This window comes from Aythya marila, assembly GCF_965140915.1.
Source record: "Aythya marila genome assembly, chromosome: 6".
NCBI lineage: Eukaryota > Metazoa > Chordata > Aves > Anseriformes > Anatidae > Aythya > Aythya marila.
In genome coordinates, this window is record NC_139047.1 from 16,846,294 (window position 1) to 16,864,156 (window position 17,863).

The 17,863-nt window shown below is 55.5% G+C and overlaps 2 protein-coding genes across 2 annotated transcripts; one reads left to right on the plus strand and one right to left on the minus strand.

Annotated features, from left to right (window-relative positions):
• Window positions 1-3,915: 3,915 nt before the first annotated feature.
• On the minus strand, window positions 3,916-5,655 carry HOXD13 (homeobox D13; the record flags this gene model as incomplete). Its single annotated transcript, XM_082762972.1, has 2 exons — window positions 3,916-4,166; window positions 4,932-5,655. 2 exons carry the CDS (start codon window positions 5,653-5,655, stop codon window positions 3,916-3,918), a joined length of 975 nt encoding a protein of 324 aa, XP_082619098.1.
• A 6,826-nt stretch (window positions 5,656-12,481) lies between these two features.
• EVX2 (even-skipped homeobox 2) lies at window positions 12,482-15,437 on the plus strand (the record flags this gene model as incomplete). Its single annotated transcript, XM_082763024.1, has 3 exons — window positions 12,482-12,905; window positions 14,090-14,349; window positions 14,778-15,437. The coding sequence occupies 3 exons, from the start codon at window positions 12,482-12,484 to the stop codon at window positions 15,435-15,437; spliced, it is 1,344 nt and encodes a 447-aa protein (XP_082619150.1).
• Window positions 15,438-17,863: the final 2,426 nt, after the last annotated feature.

Consider the following 17,863-nt stretch of genomic DNA (forward strand, 5'->3'; position numbering starts at 1 on the left):
ACAAGCCGAGGAGCCGTGCGCTCCCCCCGCGCCGCGTCGTTCCCCGCAGAAGCCGGGGACGCCTCCGGCAGAAGCGGCCGGCCAGAGCCCGGTCGAGGCGCTCGGGATCCGCGGGAGGCTTTGAAGGCCCGGCCAGGCAGTGCTGGCCTCGGCCTCCTCTCCGACTGCATCCCCAGTCCGAGCGAGCAGACCCCCGGTGCTCGGCCTTCGTCACTTTCATTACCTCGCTTAAAAACTCGAACCTAGTTAACAGGTAGGGTTAATTTTCCCCGTTATTGTCCTGTTAATCATAGTTTTAATCTCGGTTTTATTTCTACGCCGAGATCAGAGACGCTGCTCCGCTTGACATTTTCCTAATCAAATTCATCTCTTTGTTTAATGGGAAATTGAGGTAAATTCTGCGGTAATTTCATTGTCCTGAAAGAAATCTTTAAATGATTGCCCTCCTCTAGGCCACACAGGACCACACAAGCATCGCTGGAGGATATTACTGACCACTGCCTTTAATTTTTATTGTTTGAATTATGTCTCGGAAGACAGAAGGAACATTTTGTGTTCAAAGACTGTATTTTTGCCCGCAATAAACACGAGGAATGGATGTGAGTTCCCAGTTACCGGAAAGAAAGGTGACACTTTAAACTAACTTTTATGAGGTTAGAGAAAACAGAGCTTTCAATTAATGCTCATCTGTAATTGCTAATTAATGCTGCGAGAAATATGAAAAGCAAAATCTCGAGTAGCTGGAGACACAGCTGAGGAAAGCCATGTTTACGTTTAAGCCTGTAGGGAAAAGACCTGACAAAAACATCTTGTTTCACGGGAGATTTGCTGCCGCCGCGATGCAGATAGCCTCGGATGGACTTTTGCGATTTTATTTTATTTTTTTTATTTTTTCCAGACACAGCCGGCTTCTGGTTTGGAGGGCGGCGTTTTAATGCAGCGGGTGTCCCCCTGTCTGTGTCTGTACAGGAAATATCACTGCTGAGGAACAGAGCGACCCGGAGCTCTGCTTTCACACGCTTCTTTTCGCTCCTTTTTTTTTTTTTTTTTTTTTTTTTTTTTTTTTAATAGGCAATGGGATCGGCCTCGACATCAGAGCTGACCACACCGTAATCTCGCTGGCGTAGTCCCCCGGCGGAAAGATGCGGGCTGCTCTGCGTGTGACCGCGCAGCCTCCCGTTCCCATCCATCACTCGCAATCACGGCTGCCTCGGCCAGCCCGGGGCTCCCCCGCCTATGCCAGGGGTTGTCCAGGAGATGGCAGGATTGCCTCAAACATGGCTCGGAAATCTCGCTGCCTGACAGCGCCGCGGCTCAATGGCAGCCCCGGCCGCCCTGTAGTGCATCAGCAGCGTGCCACCGCGCGTCTGCAGCCGACTTTCTCGAGGTGCCTGCCGAAGCCAGGAGCTCTGCCCCGCAGCCGAACCGCCTCGCCCCCTCCTCGCAGCCCCAGCTGGGGGAGGGGGAGGCAGCCCCGGGAATCGACCCCCGCCGCCCCGGCAGCTCGACGAGCGGCGCTGGCCTCGCTGTCCTCCCGGCCTCTTTCTCAGTGTTTCCGCACGTTGTTCCAAGAGGAGCAGGAGGCTCCTCTCCATCTGGTAGCGATTTGCCAGCCCGCCCGGGTTTCCTCCTGCCCTGGGGAAGGGGGTCTCGGACGTGGCACGGCTGCGCCTGCTGGGAGGCCGGGCAGCGGCCGTGGAGGGAAGGGAGGCACCGGCGGGGCCCAGCCGGGAAAGTCGGCGGGTGAAAACTCCTCGGGATTAATGGGGCCGAAGTATGTGTGCTGGGGGAGGTGCCGGGAGGGAGGAAAATAAGAATTTAGGGAATCTTTCTCCTGCGGATAAAACAAGGCTGCACCACCACAGCGGGCTCTCAGGCACCGGCGCGACGCGGTCCCGGTCCCGGCTTCCCGGCATCGCACAGAAAGCACCGTTTGTGAAAGAACCGAGTGGGAAATCCTCCGGGTCCGGTCGGAGAAAAGAAACCCCTCAAAAGCCGAGAATGTGCGAGCGGAAGAGAAGGGGGAAGGAAGAGGGCGGAGGCGGCGGGAGATAGCTCCCCGGTGGATGCAGCCGGCTGCCGAGCGGCCAGAGAGCAGCGGCCGCGGAGCTCCGCCGGGAGCACGGCGAGGGCCGGATCCGGCCCCGGGGGGCACAGGAAAGGCGCCGGGCAGCGGCGATCCCCGCACAGGGCAGGCAGAGCCAGGCCGAGGGGGGAGAGGAGAGAGGCAGGGGAGAAGCTGCCCCCCGGCTCCTTTCCCCGCGTACTTCTCGCCAGCAGCATTTCTTCCTCAAAATTACTTTTCCCGGCGAAAAGGCCCACTCGGAACGCCTTTCCCTCCTTCAGTGAGACACTCATCCTTTCCTCCTCTCCTCTCCGAAGGGCCCTAAGTAGATCCCACGCAAGCCTGGAGCTCGCGAAAAGCCCTGCTGCGAAAAGAAGGCGAATTTCGTCCTCTTTTTATATATATCGAAAAGAAATCGTTTTATTAAAGGCGGTTCAGGAACAGTTTGGCAACATCATTAACAGCTGGGAAGTTCAGCCCATATTTCCAACACAAAGTAAAAGCAGACTTTAAGACAAGAAGGGAAATAAAAATGGTTTATGGAGAAACAGTCTTACTGTATGTCTTACCCACATACACTGGTAATCAAAGTGTTTAGAGCAATAGGATATTATAATAAATAATACTAGTTCGGAACACACACATTTTAATAATTAAACGAGGCACATTAACAGAGAGGTACCGCTTCTCTCTCCTAGTAGTTGGCTAGCGTGTCTGCCCACCCTGTGTATATCATAACATGCACACTAGGTTTAAAATAACACAAACTCAGCAAAGTCCTAGCCTTTCGGCCCATATAAATTATGGCATCTTTTGAAACTAATCATTTATTGCTTCTGTCATTAACACCCGTTTAGTTTTGCAAATTAAAAGTTAGCAGTTGAGCTTCACTTCTCCGACCAGGAGTTTTTTTTAAGAGCCGTGGTGGGAGGAAGGCGAAGAGACCCGTGCTTTTCCGGGCACACAGGAGAGAGCAGGCCGGGCGCTTTTCGGGGCAGCCGCGCAGATTTACGCACACCTCTCGGAACCAGCTTCTCCCGGGCCGAGCCGAGCCGTGCCGGGCCGTGCCGGACCCCCCGGAGGCGCTCCACGCCGCGGCCGCGGAGCCCCGCGGAGAGCCTCCAACTGCGCGGCCGCGGAGCGCCGAAGCCTCCGGCTGAAAAACGAAAGCGCAGCCCTAAAAACCTGCGCGCCTCGGGAGGGAGATGGGCCTCAGCCCGGTGCCCCCGAGGAGCTCCCAGCGGGTTCTCCTCCGAAAAAGCCCCTCGAAACCCGACCGCGCACGTTACCGCTCCGCGCGGTGCACAGCTCCCTCCGGCTGCCGGCGTGCTCCGCGGGGGCTGGAAGCAGCTCGGCGCTGCACGGGTCCCACTGCGGCTTTCTCGTGCTCTCCGACGGATATTTTTGTCCCTCGGCACGTTTTGAAGTTTACGGTAGCAAATCAAAACTGACACTTTTTGGCACTGGCTGTTGTTCAGAGACAAAAATTACAGACAACCCCCCATCCCCCAAGAGTTAAGCATTTAAGAGAGTTATAACTGTAACCGTTCAACGTATTTAAATTCGTTTATACTGGCCTAGAGGGAAGAACAGAAAATATAATTAATATTAATATTAATATTATTTTTTTTTAAAAAAAAGAAGAAACAGAACTATAAAGTCAAGGTTTGTCAGCGCTCCCTTCGACCGAGAGAAAAACGCTGACGTTCATGGAAATGGAAAACAATTCACAAAACTTCGCCACCGCTGGAAGGAGAAAAAAAAATTAAATATGTTTTCAAGTCTTTCCAAAAGTCTTTAGCTGGTCGTAAATTGAGTTTATATATCCATCATTGTCCGCAACTAATAGATCAAGAAACGTTGTCTTTCAGTTTGGAGACTATTTTCTTATCCTTCACCCTCCTGTTCTGAAACCAAATGGTAACTTGTCTCTCAGACAGGTTTGTGGCTGCGGATATCCTTCGCCTCTTGTCCTTGTTAATGAACTTGTTAATGGCATATTCATTCTCGAGTTCTTTAAGCTGGAGTTTTGTGTACGGCACTCGCTTCTTTCTCCCACGCCGGTAGACACACATATCTGGCTGGTTTAGTGCAACGTCCCCTATTGTAAAAGACATTATGTGAAAAATTAGAATTTTATTACAGGCGTTTAAAGCTTAACTGATACTTGTTGGGCACTGGTTTTCACGGGCAAATAAATAATGCCAGGCTGTTTACAGTTTATTATTATTTACACGGCCACATTATTTGCGCGTTAGTAAAGCACCGAAACCTTGATGGACTGTCATCACTTTTCAGGCATGCATCGCTAGCGAGCATGCAGGACGGCGGGGGCACTGGCTCGGGGGCTGAGAGCAGGTCGGTCCTGGCAGTGCACAGACATCCCTTTGGTGTGGGTTTGTTTGCATGTGGTTTGTGCCTGCGTGCCCTCGCTACTCGCAGTCTCTTAAGTGCTCTGGGGCCGGGTCAATCGCCAGCCGGAGAAGCGGAGAAGCGCAAGCCTTCAAGCCATCATCGTCCTGCAAACTGCAAACGTAAATACAAACCGAGGCCCCGTTAGGAGAAGCAGAAGAAGGAGCCCGAGGCCGCCCGGCGCCCGCGGGACGGGGACGCGGGGCCCTGCTGCTAAGTGGCCGGGGGGCGCCGGGTCTGTCCCGCGGGGCGGAAAGCACGGGGGGAGCTTTCCTCGGGGCGGGTGGGGGGCAAGGAAGAAATCCGCCGTCCCCCCTCTCTCTCTCCGCTCTGTGCGTGGCTGTGCGGCGTGTCCAGCTCGCCAGGCCGCTCCTCAGCCCTGTGGGGGGGAGGGGACGGGCGGGCGGAGGAGTGCGGGGGGGTTCGGCTCAGCCCGGTTCTCTCCCTCTCGTACCTGGAAAGGACGATTTCCAAAAGTGTGAGCTCTGTGTCTGATCTTTGGCACAGTAAACCTGACTATTCCAGCCATTAGCCAGAGTCCAGGACTGATAGCCCTCCATTGATATGTATGTTTCGTGTCTCGGTTCCCCAGAGCCAAACGTTGAGACCATGTCTATGTACCCAGGAACGTGCTGGTAGGGGGTTGTATAGCCCTGGTAGAAGGACACTTCCTTCGCCCTGGAGGAGACTTCATTGGCGGGGACACTCGTGCTGGTCAGACTGGAGACGTCCATGTACTTTTCCACGGGAAAGCCGCCAATGGAGGCATGGGGGGGAGACTTCAGGGCGTTCTGCTGGATCCCAACCCCGTGGGACATCCTGCAGCTATAGTATCCATTGCCAAAGTGATACCCATAGCCGAGCGCGGGGGCGGCGGGCGGCGCGCCGGAGCCCGGGCAGTCCTTGGCCGGGGGGTCTGCCCGCGCCGCCGCCCCCGGCCGCTCCCCTCCGCCGCCGTAAGCGAACCCCGAGGCGGCGGCGGCGGCGGCGGCAGCGGCGGCCGCGCGGCCCGTGTGCGCCGCCCCAAAAACGGGCGAGGAGAGAAAATTACGGCACTGCCCGGGGGCGCCGCCGCCGCCGCCTCCGCCGCCACCGCCGCCGCCTCCCCCGCCGCCGCCGCCGCCGCCGCTGGTGTCGCCGCGCAGTCCGTCCATCTCCCAGCTCGCTGCCTTGCTCATGGCCTTGCACATCGCGGGCGGCGGCGCGGTCCCCGGCCGGGCATGGTGCAAATTGTTATTTGCCTCCAACAGGTTGGATCCTGGCGGTACGTTTATAAAAACGAAGTCCACGTTGGGGGGGGGCCGGGGGTGGGGGCGGCCGGCTCCAGATTAGTTTGCCGCAGCCCGGGGGGCTGCTCATAGGCTGCCGTCGGAGCATGTGACCGGCCCGCCGCCCGCACTGCCCCTTTCGCCGCGCAGCCCCCGGCCCGCACCGACGGCGCCCCCCCGACGCCGCGCTCCCGCCCCGCCGCGGCCCCGGCGCTGGGGAGGGGCCCGTCCGGGCGGGCGGCGGCGGCGATGCCCCTCCGCGCCGGCCTCGCCCCCGCCGCTTTCATCCCCCCGCCCGCCTCCCCGCCGCTTCAAAAGGGCCAGCGGTGGACCCTCGATCCTCTGCTGGCCCTTTCCAAGCCGCGCGCCTCGGGGCTCTCCCCTCCCCGGTTGCCCGCAGCCCGGCGACCCTCGGCGTCCCCTCCCCGCGGCACAGCGAGACGTTCCCGAGCCCATTGTTGCGGCCGAGGTGGGGGGAGAAGCCGCCAGGGCCTCTGCTGCCCATCCTCCGGTCTTCCCTTCTCTCTCTCCTTCCCGGCTTTGGTGTAGGGTCCTACCCGCCTGCCCCACCGAGCTCTCGCCCGTGGCAGACCCTCCCCCCGACCCCTCACCCCTCGTCCCTTTGCTGCCAGCCGGCAGAGCCGCGGGGCGCGGAGCCTGGCGCTCCTTAGCCGTGGCTGCCCGTCTCCTCGCAGCGCCACCCGTGTGGCGGTGAGGCCGCCTGGTCAGGACAGCGGGCCCTAGCGCTGACGGCTGCTCGGGGGTGACTTTCCGACACTGGGGCAAATCCTCCTGCCGTGTCTCGCCGCTGTCCCGCTGAGTTGGGATGGAAGCCGCAGGAGTGCAAGAAGCCGGAAAGGGAGCGCGCTGCGAAGACGAGCCCCGGCCCCTGTGGGCCACGTCCCGCCGCTCTGCGGGCTCTTAACGCGCTCCCTCCCGGGCACAGGAACTACGAGACTCCGAAAAGGAGGCAGCCGGGCCTGACGGTGGCTCAGACCCGTCAGAGGCGAGGGGGAACCGCCGCAGAGCCGCCGCTCGTTGCCGGCACCGCGGCCGCCCCGGGCCCGACCTCCGCAGCCGGCCTGCGGTGGGGCCGAGCGGCGGCAGCCTCCAGGCCCGGGCTTGGTGGAGCTTTGTGGCCGCTGCAGTGACCCCCGGCAGCTTTTGGGAGCGGGGTGAGGAATGAAAGGGGCCGGCAGTCACAGCAATAACCGGATGGCAAGCACAAGTTCACGTTCATTAGCTCTACCCACTTGTAATTGCTGTTAATCTTTCGTAATCGGCCAAGAAGGCGAAGAAGCGAGCCAGGCGTGATTACGTGTCTCGCTCAGATTTACGCCGAGGCAGCATTCACTCTCAGGACACGAAGCCCCACGTAATTAGTAGGAAAGTTTGTGGAAGCACAAGTTTCTCATCCTTTTATGTCCCTGCACACAGCTTTCTAGTGAAACCATTGCTAAGACAAGTGAAGTCCCCAGGAACGATGGACTTTGTTTCTCTGGATATCTTTCCAGTTGCATTCCCATCTCCCGTTGTGTTTCTTCTTGTGACGAACTTTTATCTCCCTTCACATTTTTCATCAGGCCACCGAAAGAAAAAAACTCATAAAGCCCAATGTTTGGGGGCCGTTTGAGCTCTCTGACATCAAAGCAAACCCCAGTGCCGCCGCACGGACGCCCGGGGAGGACGGCAGCCCCGCCGAGCCCCCTGCTCCAGCGAGACCCCCTCGGTGGCCAGAGGAGCGGGGTCTTTGGGCGGGTTTATGACCAAGAAGTCATTAATGAGCCTTTTTGTGCGGGGTGTAGAAAACAGCACTGCCCTGCGCACAACCAAAATAAAGAGCCCGGCAGCCGAGGTCGGAGCTTTGAGAGCATCCACGATGTCCGCGGGGCAGGGCGCGCCCCACATCCCGGGGGCCGTGCGGCGGCCTCGGCCCGGGCTGCCCGTGGAGGCCGGACTTCTCCCGGCCTCGCTGCGGGACGGCCTCCCTCTGCCTGCCGGGGGCTCCGCGGGTGCCCAGTTCCACTCACACGCTGCACAGGAAACTGCGTAACACCCGAGCTGGGCAGCATCCCTACAGAAAGCGCTGTGCTCTCCTCCCGAAAGAAAAACACGATTCTTTTTCCCCCTGAAATTATATCATTTCCTCTAATACATTTGCTAGGATCTAACAGAGTTAGGAATCCACGCAAGCTTTTAGCACTGAATTTTAGTATTTGTTGTCTGTTCTTCCCCTATTGTTTCCCAGGAAAAAAAAAAAAAAAAAAAAAAGACTCATTTTTTATCACCTTCCTTACTAGGATTTGCCGTTGGTAACTGTAACTTTAGAAGTCACTTCTCTTGTGCACGTTTGCTGCAGAACAATGTACATTTATACATTTACGCATAGCTGTCCAGGGAAACGGAGGATGCAAACGAAGAGAAAACTATCCATTTATATTTTCGACAAACTTTCCCCCATACCCACGGCTTTCCGTTGTTATCTTTTAACCTGGGTGGACTTTTAATGGCTGTAGAGGCGATCGTTTATTTTTTCCTAGTATTTTTTAAAAAATAAATAATAATAATAATTAAGCGCCAGTTGCGATAAATAAAAGATTTAACAGCAAGCAGGGGGAAAATTTTCAAACTATTTTTTCCCTCCAAATCCGTGCCACAGCGTCCCATCTCTTAATCTATTTCTGCTTTTAGAAAGTCCATTCCGAGGGTTAAAAAGTTGTCTTGGGACCCCCTGAGCACCGGCGGGTGCTGAACTTGAGCCTTGGGGTCACGACCGGCGCTGGCCGCCCTCCGATTCCCCCCTGTGCTCGGAGGCAGCACCGGGGGGACCCCGGCCTGGGACGAGCTCCTCGACCCTCCGCAGCTGCGGCTGAAGGGAACCACCAGCCGAGTGTCTTTCCGACCGCAGTAACACTTTAGCGTTTAAATTAAAATCTGTGCTCTCGCAGGGCCGGCCGTAGTGGACATCCCGCAACCATTAACCCCACAGAGCTGGAGTGTCGCAGCCCAGGGGCCGCGCCACTCGGGGATGCGCTGGGGTCGCCTCCTCCTCCTCCGCCGTCTCCCCGAGGGGCAGGGGCGGGCAGTGGGGCCGCGGGCCCCCGGCCGAGCCCCCCGACACCGCCCGCTCGGAGCGGCGGGGCTCGGCGGCCTCCGGCGGAGCCGGGTGCAGGCAGCGCTACCGCGTAGCTCCGCGCAGCGCCGCGCAGCGCCGCCAGGTGGCGCCGCTGCCCCTGCCGCCGCCCGCCGCGGGCGCTGCGCGGGGCGCTCCGCTCCGCCGGGCCCCCGGGGCAGCCCCAGCGCCGCCGACTGCTCGGACCCCCCAGCCCTAAAAATCCCAGAGCGGCCACGTCTCCGCCGTCCCCATCACCCCCCGAGCCCGGCACCCGCACCCCGGGCATCCCGCGGGGCTGGCCCCGGAGGCGCTGCGCGGCCGCGAATGTTCCGGTGGAGCTGCGCGCAGCCCCGGGGCCCGGCTGGCAGCCTGCCCCGCCGAGCAGGAGGCAGCAGCTTGCCCCTGTCCAGCTTCCCGAGCACCCTGTGACTGGCTAAAACCTGACCGAGATGCCGTTCGGTTGCCTTAATACGAACTGCGTTTCAATTAAGTTGTGATTTTTTTTTCCGGCTAACGTTTAATAAAAGAGGACTGAAAATATTCTTTGATGCCTCGAGGAATAACTTTCAAGGTAAAAAGAAAAAGAAGTTTGGCCATAGGCCTGCGCAGCTCTTTAAACTTATAAGAACAACTGAGTAAACAGCGTCTGAAAAAACTTTGCATATTTCGGCAGTCTCTGTAACTTCCTCCCCGTTTGCCCACTAATGTCACTGTGATGCCGGAGGTCCTCTAGGCTGAGCGGCTGGTTTTGACGGACTATAGACATACGACGAAAGATTTTTCGGTTGTGCCATTGTTTGGGGAAAAAAAATATCCACAAACAAAACCAAACAAGAAAAACACTGATAAACATTGATTCAGTAAATACATCTGGTATGCTGGGAATATAAATATCGGATGACTAGTTTATTAGTGGGTTGAAGGTTTAACTGATTAACTGCACCGGGGAACGTTTTTCTTGCCCAACATCTTAGTGGAAGATTATTAAGGTCCTTTATGGCATGCTATTTCCCTTGCATAGGAATGCAGCTACGACTTGAGATATTTCGGACATAAACTAAGGAATCAGAATTATTTAAAAGGTGCAAAACACAAACCAACACTAATAAAGATCACTCACAGCCGCACTTGCGCGTAGCCTGCTCTTCTCACACCGGGACCTTTCAGACAGCCTGCCCCCAAGCAGCATAGCACTAAAGGCGTGTCCCGTCCCCCCCCCCATGCCGCGGTGACCCCCCGGAGCCCCGGGTCGTGCCGCGCTGGGCTGCGCGCCCCCGCCACCGCGCCGGGGATGTGGCTGCGCCTTCCGAGAGGCCGGGGGAAGATGCTCGCCCTGCTACAGCGTTTAAGAAAACAGACGAGGGCGCCAAACGACAGCAATAAACCCCGCCGCAGGCTTCCGCTCCGCCGGCGCGGCCGGGCCGCCGGGGCCTCGGGCAGCTGCGGGGGGAGCGGGGGCTCCGGCACCCCGGTACCGGCGGCTCCGCCCGCCCCGGTTCGCAGCTCCCCGACACCGGTGCGGTGTGACCGCGGTGGATGGCAGCCGGGGCGGGGGATAGCCGCGGGGACACCCCCGTGACCGCCGGCAGGACCGGCAGCGCAGTGTCGGGGTCCCGGTGCCCGGTGCGGGGGCTGCCCGGTGCCCCGCCGCCCCGGCCCGCACCGCCGCCGCGCCCGCGGGCAAGGAAAAGTTGATATTTACTTTTGTCTGGTTTTGGAGCTGTAAAACGCAGGACACCACACTGCAGTCTAAATTCACATTTCAAAGGGCTGACATAAAACGCTCATTAATGGAAGGCTGGATTTTGCAAACAACGCCTAGAATGTTTCCTAAATATTTCGTGGAATGTTTAGGGAGACTTTAACACGTTATTAAAAAAAAAAAAAATCTGACAAGTATCCCATTTTCGAGCTATGAATCATGCGCAAGAGCACAAGAACTTAGGAGATGTGTGTGACTAACATTAGCGGGAACAGCTCTCCTCGAAAAAAAATCGACCCCGCTTTTAATCACAGGAAACGTTGGGGTGTTTCTCCGGGCGATCAAAACTCTCGGGTTCTCAGGGTCTAAATACTAGATGATGTGGGTGAAAAAAAATCACGGCGAGAATAAAGGCTGGGCAGCTACTGAAGAGCACTCCAGAGATGCTAACGACAAAGGATTTATCTTCGTTTAAATGGTTGCCATCAGCGTCATTATTACTAGCAAAGTTATCACTGAAGGGAGACTTTCCGACTGTCACGTCTGCCGAGCGTGGTAGCCCGTGTCCCCTGCAGCGCCCAGACGCTGCACTCCACATCACCCGGAAAAGAGCGGAGGGATGAGCTAACCGAGCCACAGGTAACTTTGGAGACAGGGGGTTGGAGGTGATATCCCGGCTGCTTCCATGCCTGCAGACAATAAAGCCGCGTATCGCCTATTTCTATCACTTCTGATAATAATACTTTTAAGTGGGGAGACTTTATTGGCGGTGGGGAGGGAAGAAGGAAAGGGATGGAAAGAGAAACCTGCCGCCAGGATGAGATGGCACGACGGCGGGGTGTTTTAAATCATGGACGCATTTAATGCCCTTCGGTTCTTCTCCCCGCTAGAAGAGCGTACGAGAGAGAGCATTGTCCCAGAAGGGGAGAAAAATGGCAGGCTAGCTTCGTAGAGAAACGAGATTTCAGAAAGTAGAAAGGAGATCGTGTTTAAGGTCGCAACGAATGAAAGATATTAGAAACCAGGAATTCTAATTCCTATTTCAATTTCCAGGCGACTGCTGTAGGTCCGCTTGAACCGGCGTGTGCCGGCAGCAGCGGGCTTATAAAGTCTCAGTGTAGGGTTCGCGAGTGTGAAGGATGCGCGGGGGTGCTGGAGTAATTCCTAAATAAAAGTACTAATGCAGTCGGAAAAATGGGAGGGAAGAGTAAATAGATGTCAGCGGCAGGGGATTCTCGGTCCATCGCTCCTCTCCCAACGTTTCCTCGCGTTGCGATCTAAAATCCGCCGTAGAGATAATAATAAAGAAAAGCGTTATCTAATATTTAGCATGTAGTTCTGTCCGAGGACAAATGAGAAAGAAGCTGCATCATTAGGACCTAAAAGGCAACAAAACAAAAATCAGAGCATAATGATGCACCTAAATGAAGGGGGAAATGTTGCACAGCTCATTTTATTAATCAGACTGTCAATTTCACCCCAGAGGCCAAACCCCAGAGCAATTCAAGCAAGATCTGATCAAGCTAAGGACAAGAGCTTTACTCCTCACTTCTTGTCTTTCTTTCTTTCCACCTGGATATATTTGTCTGCTCAGAAGCCGCCTTCATTATCCACTGACAGGAGCTTGTATTTATTTGCTTATAAACCTGTTACAATAAATGATTATTCGAACAGCGTCATTCGTACCTTAATGACGAGCACTACTTTTTGATGAATGACATTTCGGGCTAGAAAGGATGTATGGGTCATTTTGACCAGTCATTCCCTCGCTTTGGCATCCCACAATTTTTACGCCTCCCTCAAAAAGAGATAATAATATTTAGAGACACTTGCCGGGCTGAATGTGAATTAGCCCCTGCTGCAGCTCATCATTAGTACAGGACCAGCCCTGCAACTTTGACATTTTTTATAAAGCTGAGATGATGGAAAGAATAAGAAAAGAGATGATCCTGATGGAGAGAGGACTGCACAGCCCTACAGCTGGCAAAAGGCTCTCGAATTTGTCAGACTCAGCTGGAAATGCGGTGCTGGAGGCCCTTGAAAATTCTCAGCACAGTGGTCGCCTCAGCCCGAGACTAACTTCCGCCTCCCTGCACAGCGCGATAGGGGACATCTCCGCCAAAGGCAAATTCGAAATAGACACTTTATTCAATCTTCAGCACCCGAGCAGCGAAAGCGCCGTCTCGTCCGAAATCCCGCCGTCGGAAAGCAGGAAGAAAATCAGCCTTTATTCGGAAGTTGCTCAAGAGGCAGATATGAACAGTGATGTGGAGGTGGGCTGCTCCGCACTCCGCTCCCCGGCCAGCCTGACTTCCTCCCAGCTGAAGGAAAACAGTAACAAAGGTAACTCTTCGTTTCTCATCTCCATCTAAGCCCTGCGCTTTGCCAACCGGGTTTAAAAAGCCAAGCGAACCCACCGACACCGCCAAAGTTGCTCGCCTCTGCAAACGGCGCTCTCTCTTCTGCCGAGACAGAGCTGGAGGCTGTAAAATATTATTGTGATTGCTGCGCTATCCCGATAGCCGGGACACTGCCCGGGCAGCTCCTCTGCGGGTGCGTGCGTGTGTGTGCGTGCCCAGATTCATCTGTATGTAGCTAGATATCCAGAATAGCTGTGGGCACGAACATCCACCCACCTGGATTTAGGGGAACCTTTGTCCTTATTTTTTCTCGCGCTCTTGGAGCCCTCTGCGTCCCTCAAGCCGTGTATATGTGTGTGTGTATACATACATACATAGATTAAATTAGAGAGAGAGGTAGAAGGGTGAGGAAACTGTCCGTATTTGTCTGCGTTTGTCCTTCTCTGTTTATATGCAACGTGTCATCCCGTGTCCATTTAAGAGTAATTGGGCATTGTTCACTTTTACTCTGTTTATAACAGAGGAGCTGGAACAGCCCTGTCTCGTTCCTGCTTTGCGGGGCATAGTGATGGACGATGGCTGTTATTATCGCTGTAACTGGGGAGGGGGGGCGGGAGCCAGGTGAGCGGTGGATTTCCTAGGGGCCACAGTGCATGCCTTTTCTCCCAAATGTGCCAAAGAAAGGAAGGGATCCTCGACGGAACGCGCGAGAAAAATTGGCGCTGGGGCTGCTCAGACTCGGTTCGTCTCAAACGAAACCGAACCCTTCCAAGAGCGAAAGGCGAGAGGAGAGCCCAGGGTTCCTGGCAGCCCGGCCGAGTCCCCGCACACCCTTCCCGGGGCTCGGCGGCTTCGGGCGCTGCCGCTTTGTAGCCACACAAACCTCCCGGTTTGCCCGCACTAAGGCGGCTCTGTGACAAAAAATAATAATAATTAAAAAAAAAAAAAAAGGAAAGAAAGAAAGAAAAAAGACTAAAAAATATCCCCCCCCCCCCAAAAAAAAAAAAAAAAAAAAAAAAGGAAGGAAGGAAGCAAGGAAAAAGCCCACCCCAGACCCAAGCGTATCGATCCTATGAAGGGCAGCAATTTGTCCGGGTGACAGCTCGCGGGAAGGCCGGGCGGGCCGGGGCTGCCCCCGGCCTCTCTGACGGTGCGCTCGCCCCGCAGGCTACGCGGAGAGCAGCCCCGCGCCCAGCGCCCCCGCCGCCGCCGCCGCCGCCCCCGCCGCCGGCCTGGGCAGCCTGCACAGCACCAGCGCGCTGGGCGGCTCGGCGGCGGGGGCCGACCAGGTGCGGAGGTACCGAACCGCCTTCACCCGCGAGCAGATCGCCCGCCTGGAGAAGGAGTTTTACCGGGAGAACTACGTGTCGCGGCCGCGGCGCTGCGAGCTGGCTGCCGCCCTCAACCTCCCCGAGACCACCATCAAGGTACGGCGCGCCCCGCTCCTCAAACTTGCCGCTTGCCTTGGCTTTATTTTTAGTTTCCTCGGCGGATTTTATTGAGCTAGCGCGTTTCCTAAGGAGGAGAGGGGAGAGAAAATAAACGCAGCTGGTACCCGGGGCGGGGAGGGGGGAAGAGGCAGAGGGACGAGCGCGTCAGTACCGGAGGTCACGGTCCTCCGTGGAGGGGGAGGGGAGGGCTCGGAGGGAAAACGTTTGCTGCGGATCGAAGGGATCCTCCCCGGGCACAGGCTCAGCCGGCTGCTGCGGGCTGGCGAGGGACGGAGGCGTCGGTGCCCGCCGGTGCCTCGGCCGGGGAGGCTGGGAGCGGGCCGGGAGCGGGCCGCGGGCTGCGGGCTGGGGGCTGCGGGCTGTGGAGCGGAGCTGAGGCCGCGCTGTGCTTGTGTCCCCGCCAGGTGTGGTTCCAGAACCGGCGCATGAAGGACAAGCGGCAGCGCCTGGCCATGTCGTGGCCCCACCCGGCCGACCCCAGCTTCTACACCTACATGATGACCCACGCGGCCGCCACGGGCAGCCTGCCCTACCCCTTCCACTCGCACGTCCCTCTCCACTACTACCCGCACGTCGGGGTCACCGCCGCCGCCGCCGCTGCCGCCGCCTCGGGCGCCGCCGCCGCGCCCTTCGCCACCTCCATCCGTCCGCTGGACACCTTCCGCGCCCTCTCGCACCCCTACTCGCGCCCGGAGCTGCTCTGCAGCTTCCGACACCCCGGCCTCTACCAGGCGCCGGCCGCCGCCGCCGCCGGCCTCAACAGCAGCGCGGCCGCCTCGGCGGCGGCGGCGGCGGCGGCAGCTGCGGCGGCGGCGGCGGGGTCGGGGCCGCCGGGGGGCTCGGCGCCCTGCTCCTGCCTCAGCTGCCACAGCAGCCAGACGGCGGCGGCGGCGGCGGCGGCAGCCTCGGCGCTGGGCTCGCGGGGCGCCGCCGCCGCCGACTTCCCGTGCACCGCGGCCGCGCAGCGCTCCGAGAGCGGCTTCCTGCCCTACTCGGCCGCCGTGCTCAGCAAGGCCGCCGTCGCCTCGCCGGACCAGCGGGAGGAGGCGCCGCTCACCAGATAACTACCCCGGCCCGCGCCCGGGGCAGGGGGCGTTTTGTAGGGGGGCGGGAGGGCGGCGGCGGCGGCGGCTCGGGGCCGGGGGGCGCCCCGGGCCCGGCCGCCGGTTCCCCCGGCGTGGCTGGCGCTGACCGCCCCGTCGCGGCGGGGAGCGGGGCCCGGCGGAGAGGGCGCTCCGCGTCCCTGCGCCCCCGCGGAGGCGCCCCCGAGGAGGCGCCCCCGAGGTGCGCGGAGCGGCCCCGCGCCGCCCGACGGCCGGCCTGGTGGGGCCGCGGGCCGCCGGGGGAGGGGGCCGGCCCGAGGGAAGGTGTTTGTGTTCCTTTCTTACATTCTTTCCCCCACTTTTTATTATTATTATTATTATTATTATTTTGGTCTGAGTTGGAATAAATGGGAAATGTCTCGCGTATTTTACGCACGGAAAGCGGTAGCTAATGAGGCTGCTGCGACGGGCCAGTAACGGGAAGGGAGGTGGGAGATTGACAGCATTGGGAGAGGCATTTTTTAAGCTCGTGCTTTCCAGCTACCATAGCCCACGCAATCTGGGAAATACTTGAATCTCTCTAGGTGTAGGATGTTGTCCTGAAGCATTTACCTTACAGACACTTTGCTAAATTTGATTTTTTTCTCTTAGCGTGTTTCTCTTCTTTCGGTAAAACGGCTCTCGGATTTATTTCTCACACATCTCTGTCGCGCCTTTGCCTCTGAAAAGCCACCGCTGGGTAACTGAGACCTGCTATACCAAACCACTGCTACTGGAGGGACTTCCTTGAACTTGAAGAAAGGCACATCAAAAACCACCAGTGTTACTGCCATGTCAATTTTGATGCTAATAATGTGCAGATTATGACGAAAATTGCCAATCATGTTCTCTGATGGACCTCCTTTGAATGTGGAATTGGAAAAAAGTTCCCCGCACAGAGACCTGCTGTCAAGTACTAACAACCCGCTAAGGGAAGTCATTAGAAGAGACAGATAAGAGACTTGGTACATAAAACATTGTTCTTGGTGCATAGAATGTATGTTATTTAATGTTATATCTGTTACCTGAAGTGATTTCGCACAAGAAAGCCACTTTCTTATCATCTCAATTGCCAATTTTCATTTTGGTAACTTGGACGCCCCGGGTAGACTTTTCTCTGTTAAGTTGATATTCTACCAATGTGAAGAGCCTCATTAAATCAAACCCAGATATTTCCATAATGCTCCCTACAGAGCCACTTCACTCTTCACATAATGAGATTTTTCTGAAGAGTTGAAGCCCTCATCTAACTTGCTATTGCTTGTTTAGGCCCTGTGTGAATGTGAACACACACACACACGTACGCTCTCTCTCTCACACACACAAAAGTCTATTATATATTTCGAAAAAGTGTCCTGAAATACTTCTATTTTTAAGACACTGGATTTTTTTTTCATATTCTAATAATGAACTTTCAGGAAACGATTTTAAAGGCTATGCTGTTTTGTTCAGTGAACATAAATCGTAGTGATTTTTTTTTTTTTTTTTTGGTCAAACGGGACAGATTTCTTGGGCAGGGGTAGGGAAGGGCTAAGTAAGAAAAATCCCAAGGCTTCTGGAGCGGATTTCTGACAAGATGTGTACATTTACGGTTTAGAGAACTTTAAAGTGCGCTAGAAGATACCTAACCCATCAATCTCTCATTTTGTAAAGAACAAATAGCAAGACTACTTATGTAAAAATATTGATTATACCAGCTGTTGTTCACTGAGTTTACATTTAAATTTTTTATTAATATATAATTTAAGGCTAAAGAAACTAGACCAAAACGTAGCACTCTTTTACCAGCTTAACCTTTTCGATTGTTGGAATCATTTGTTATGATCGCGCAAGTATTGGATGTATATACGACGATTTTGGCAATAATGTTTACATTTTTCCAAAATATATATATATGTCTATGAAATGATCGATGAGGACGCTGGTTGGTAAAATTAACATAAATTCGTTTTATGTTAGGTCCGTTGGACCTGGTTATTATATGAAACTGTAAATAAAGTCTTTGTGCTTTAAATATTGCTGGCTGTACGAACTCACTGTAAAATATTTTACAAATGTGCAATAATTATAAAGCTTTGTATATTACGTTATTTATTGTGTTTGGTCATGTAAAATAAATGTTATTTAAATCAAAGCGAGGTTATTTGTTTAAGAGGCTGCAAAACATTGCGTACTGATGTTTGTTTTTAAATATGGCATCCAGGGTTATGAGAACTTCTTAAAACAACATATTTAAATGCCTTTTAATACACATATCAGATGGATTAATTCATACTAATCAGTATTTTTACTGCGAATGCTGTGCATTACTCATGTTTATAGCAGATGTGTAATAAGTCCAAACATTGGTTTAACATTAATTGGCTGGCTAAACAGATGTATGTTTACAAATATTCTATAGATATTCT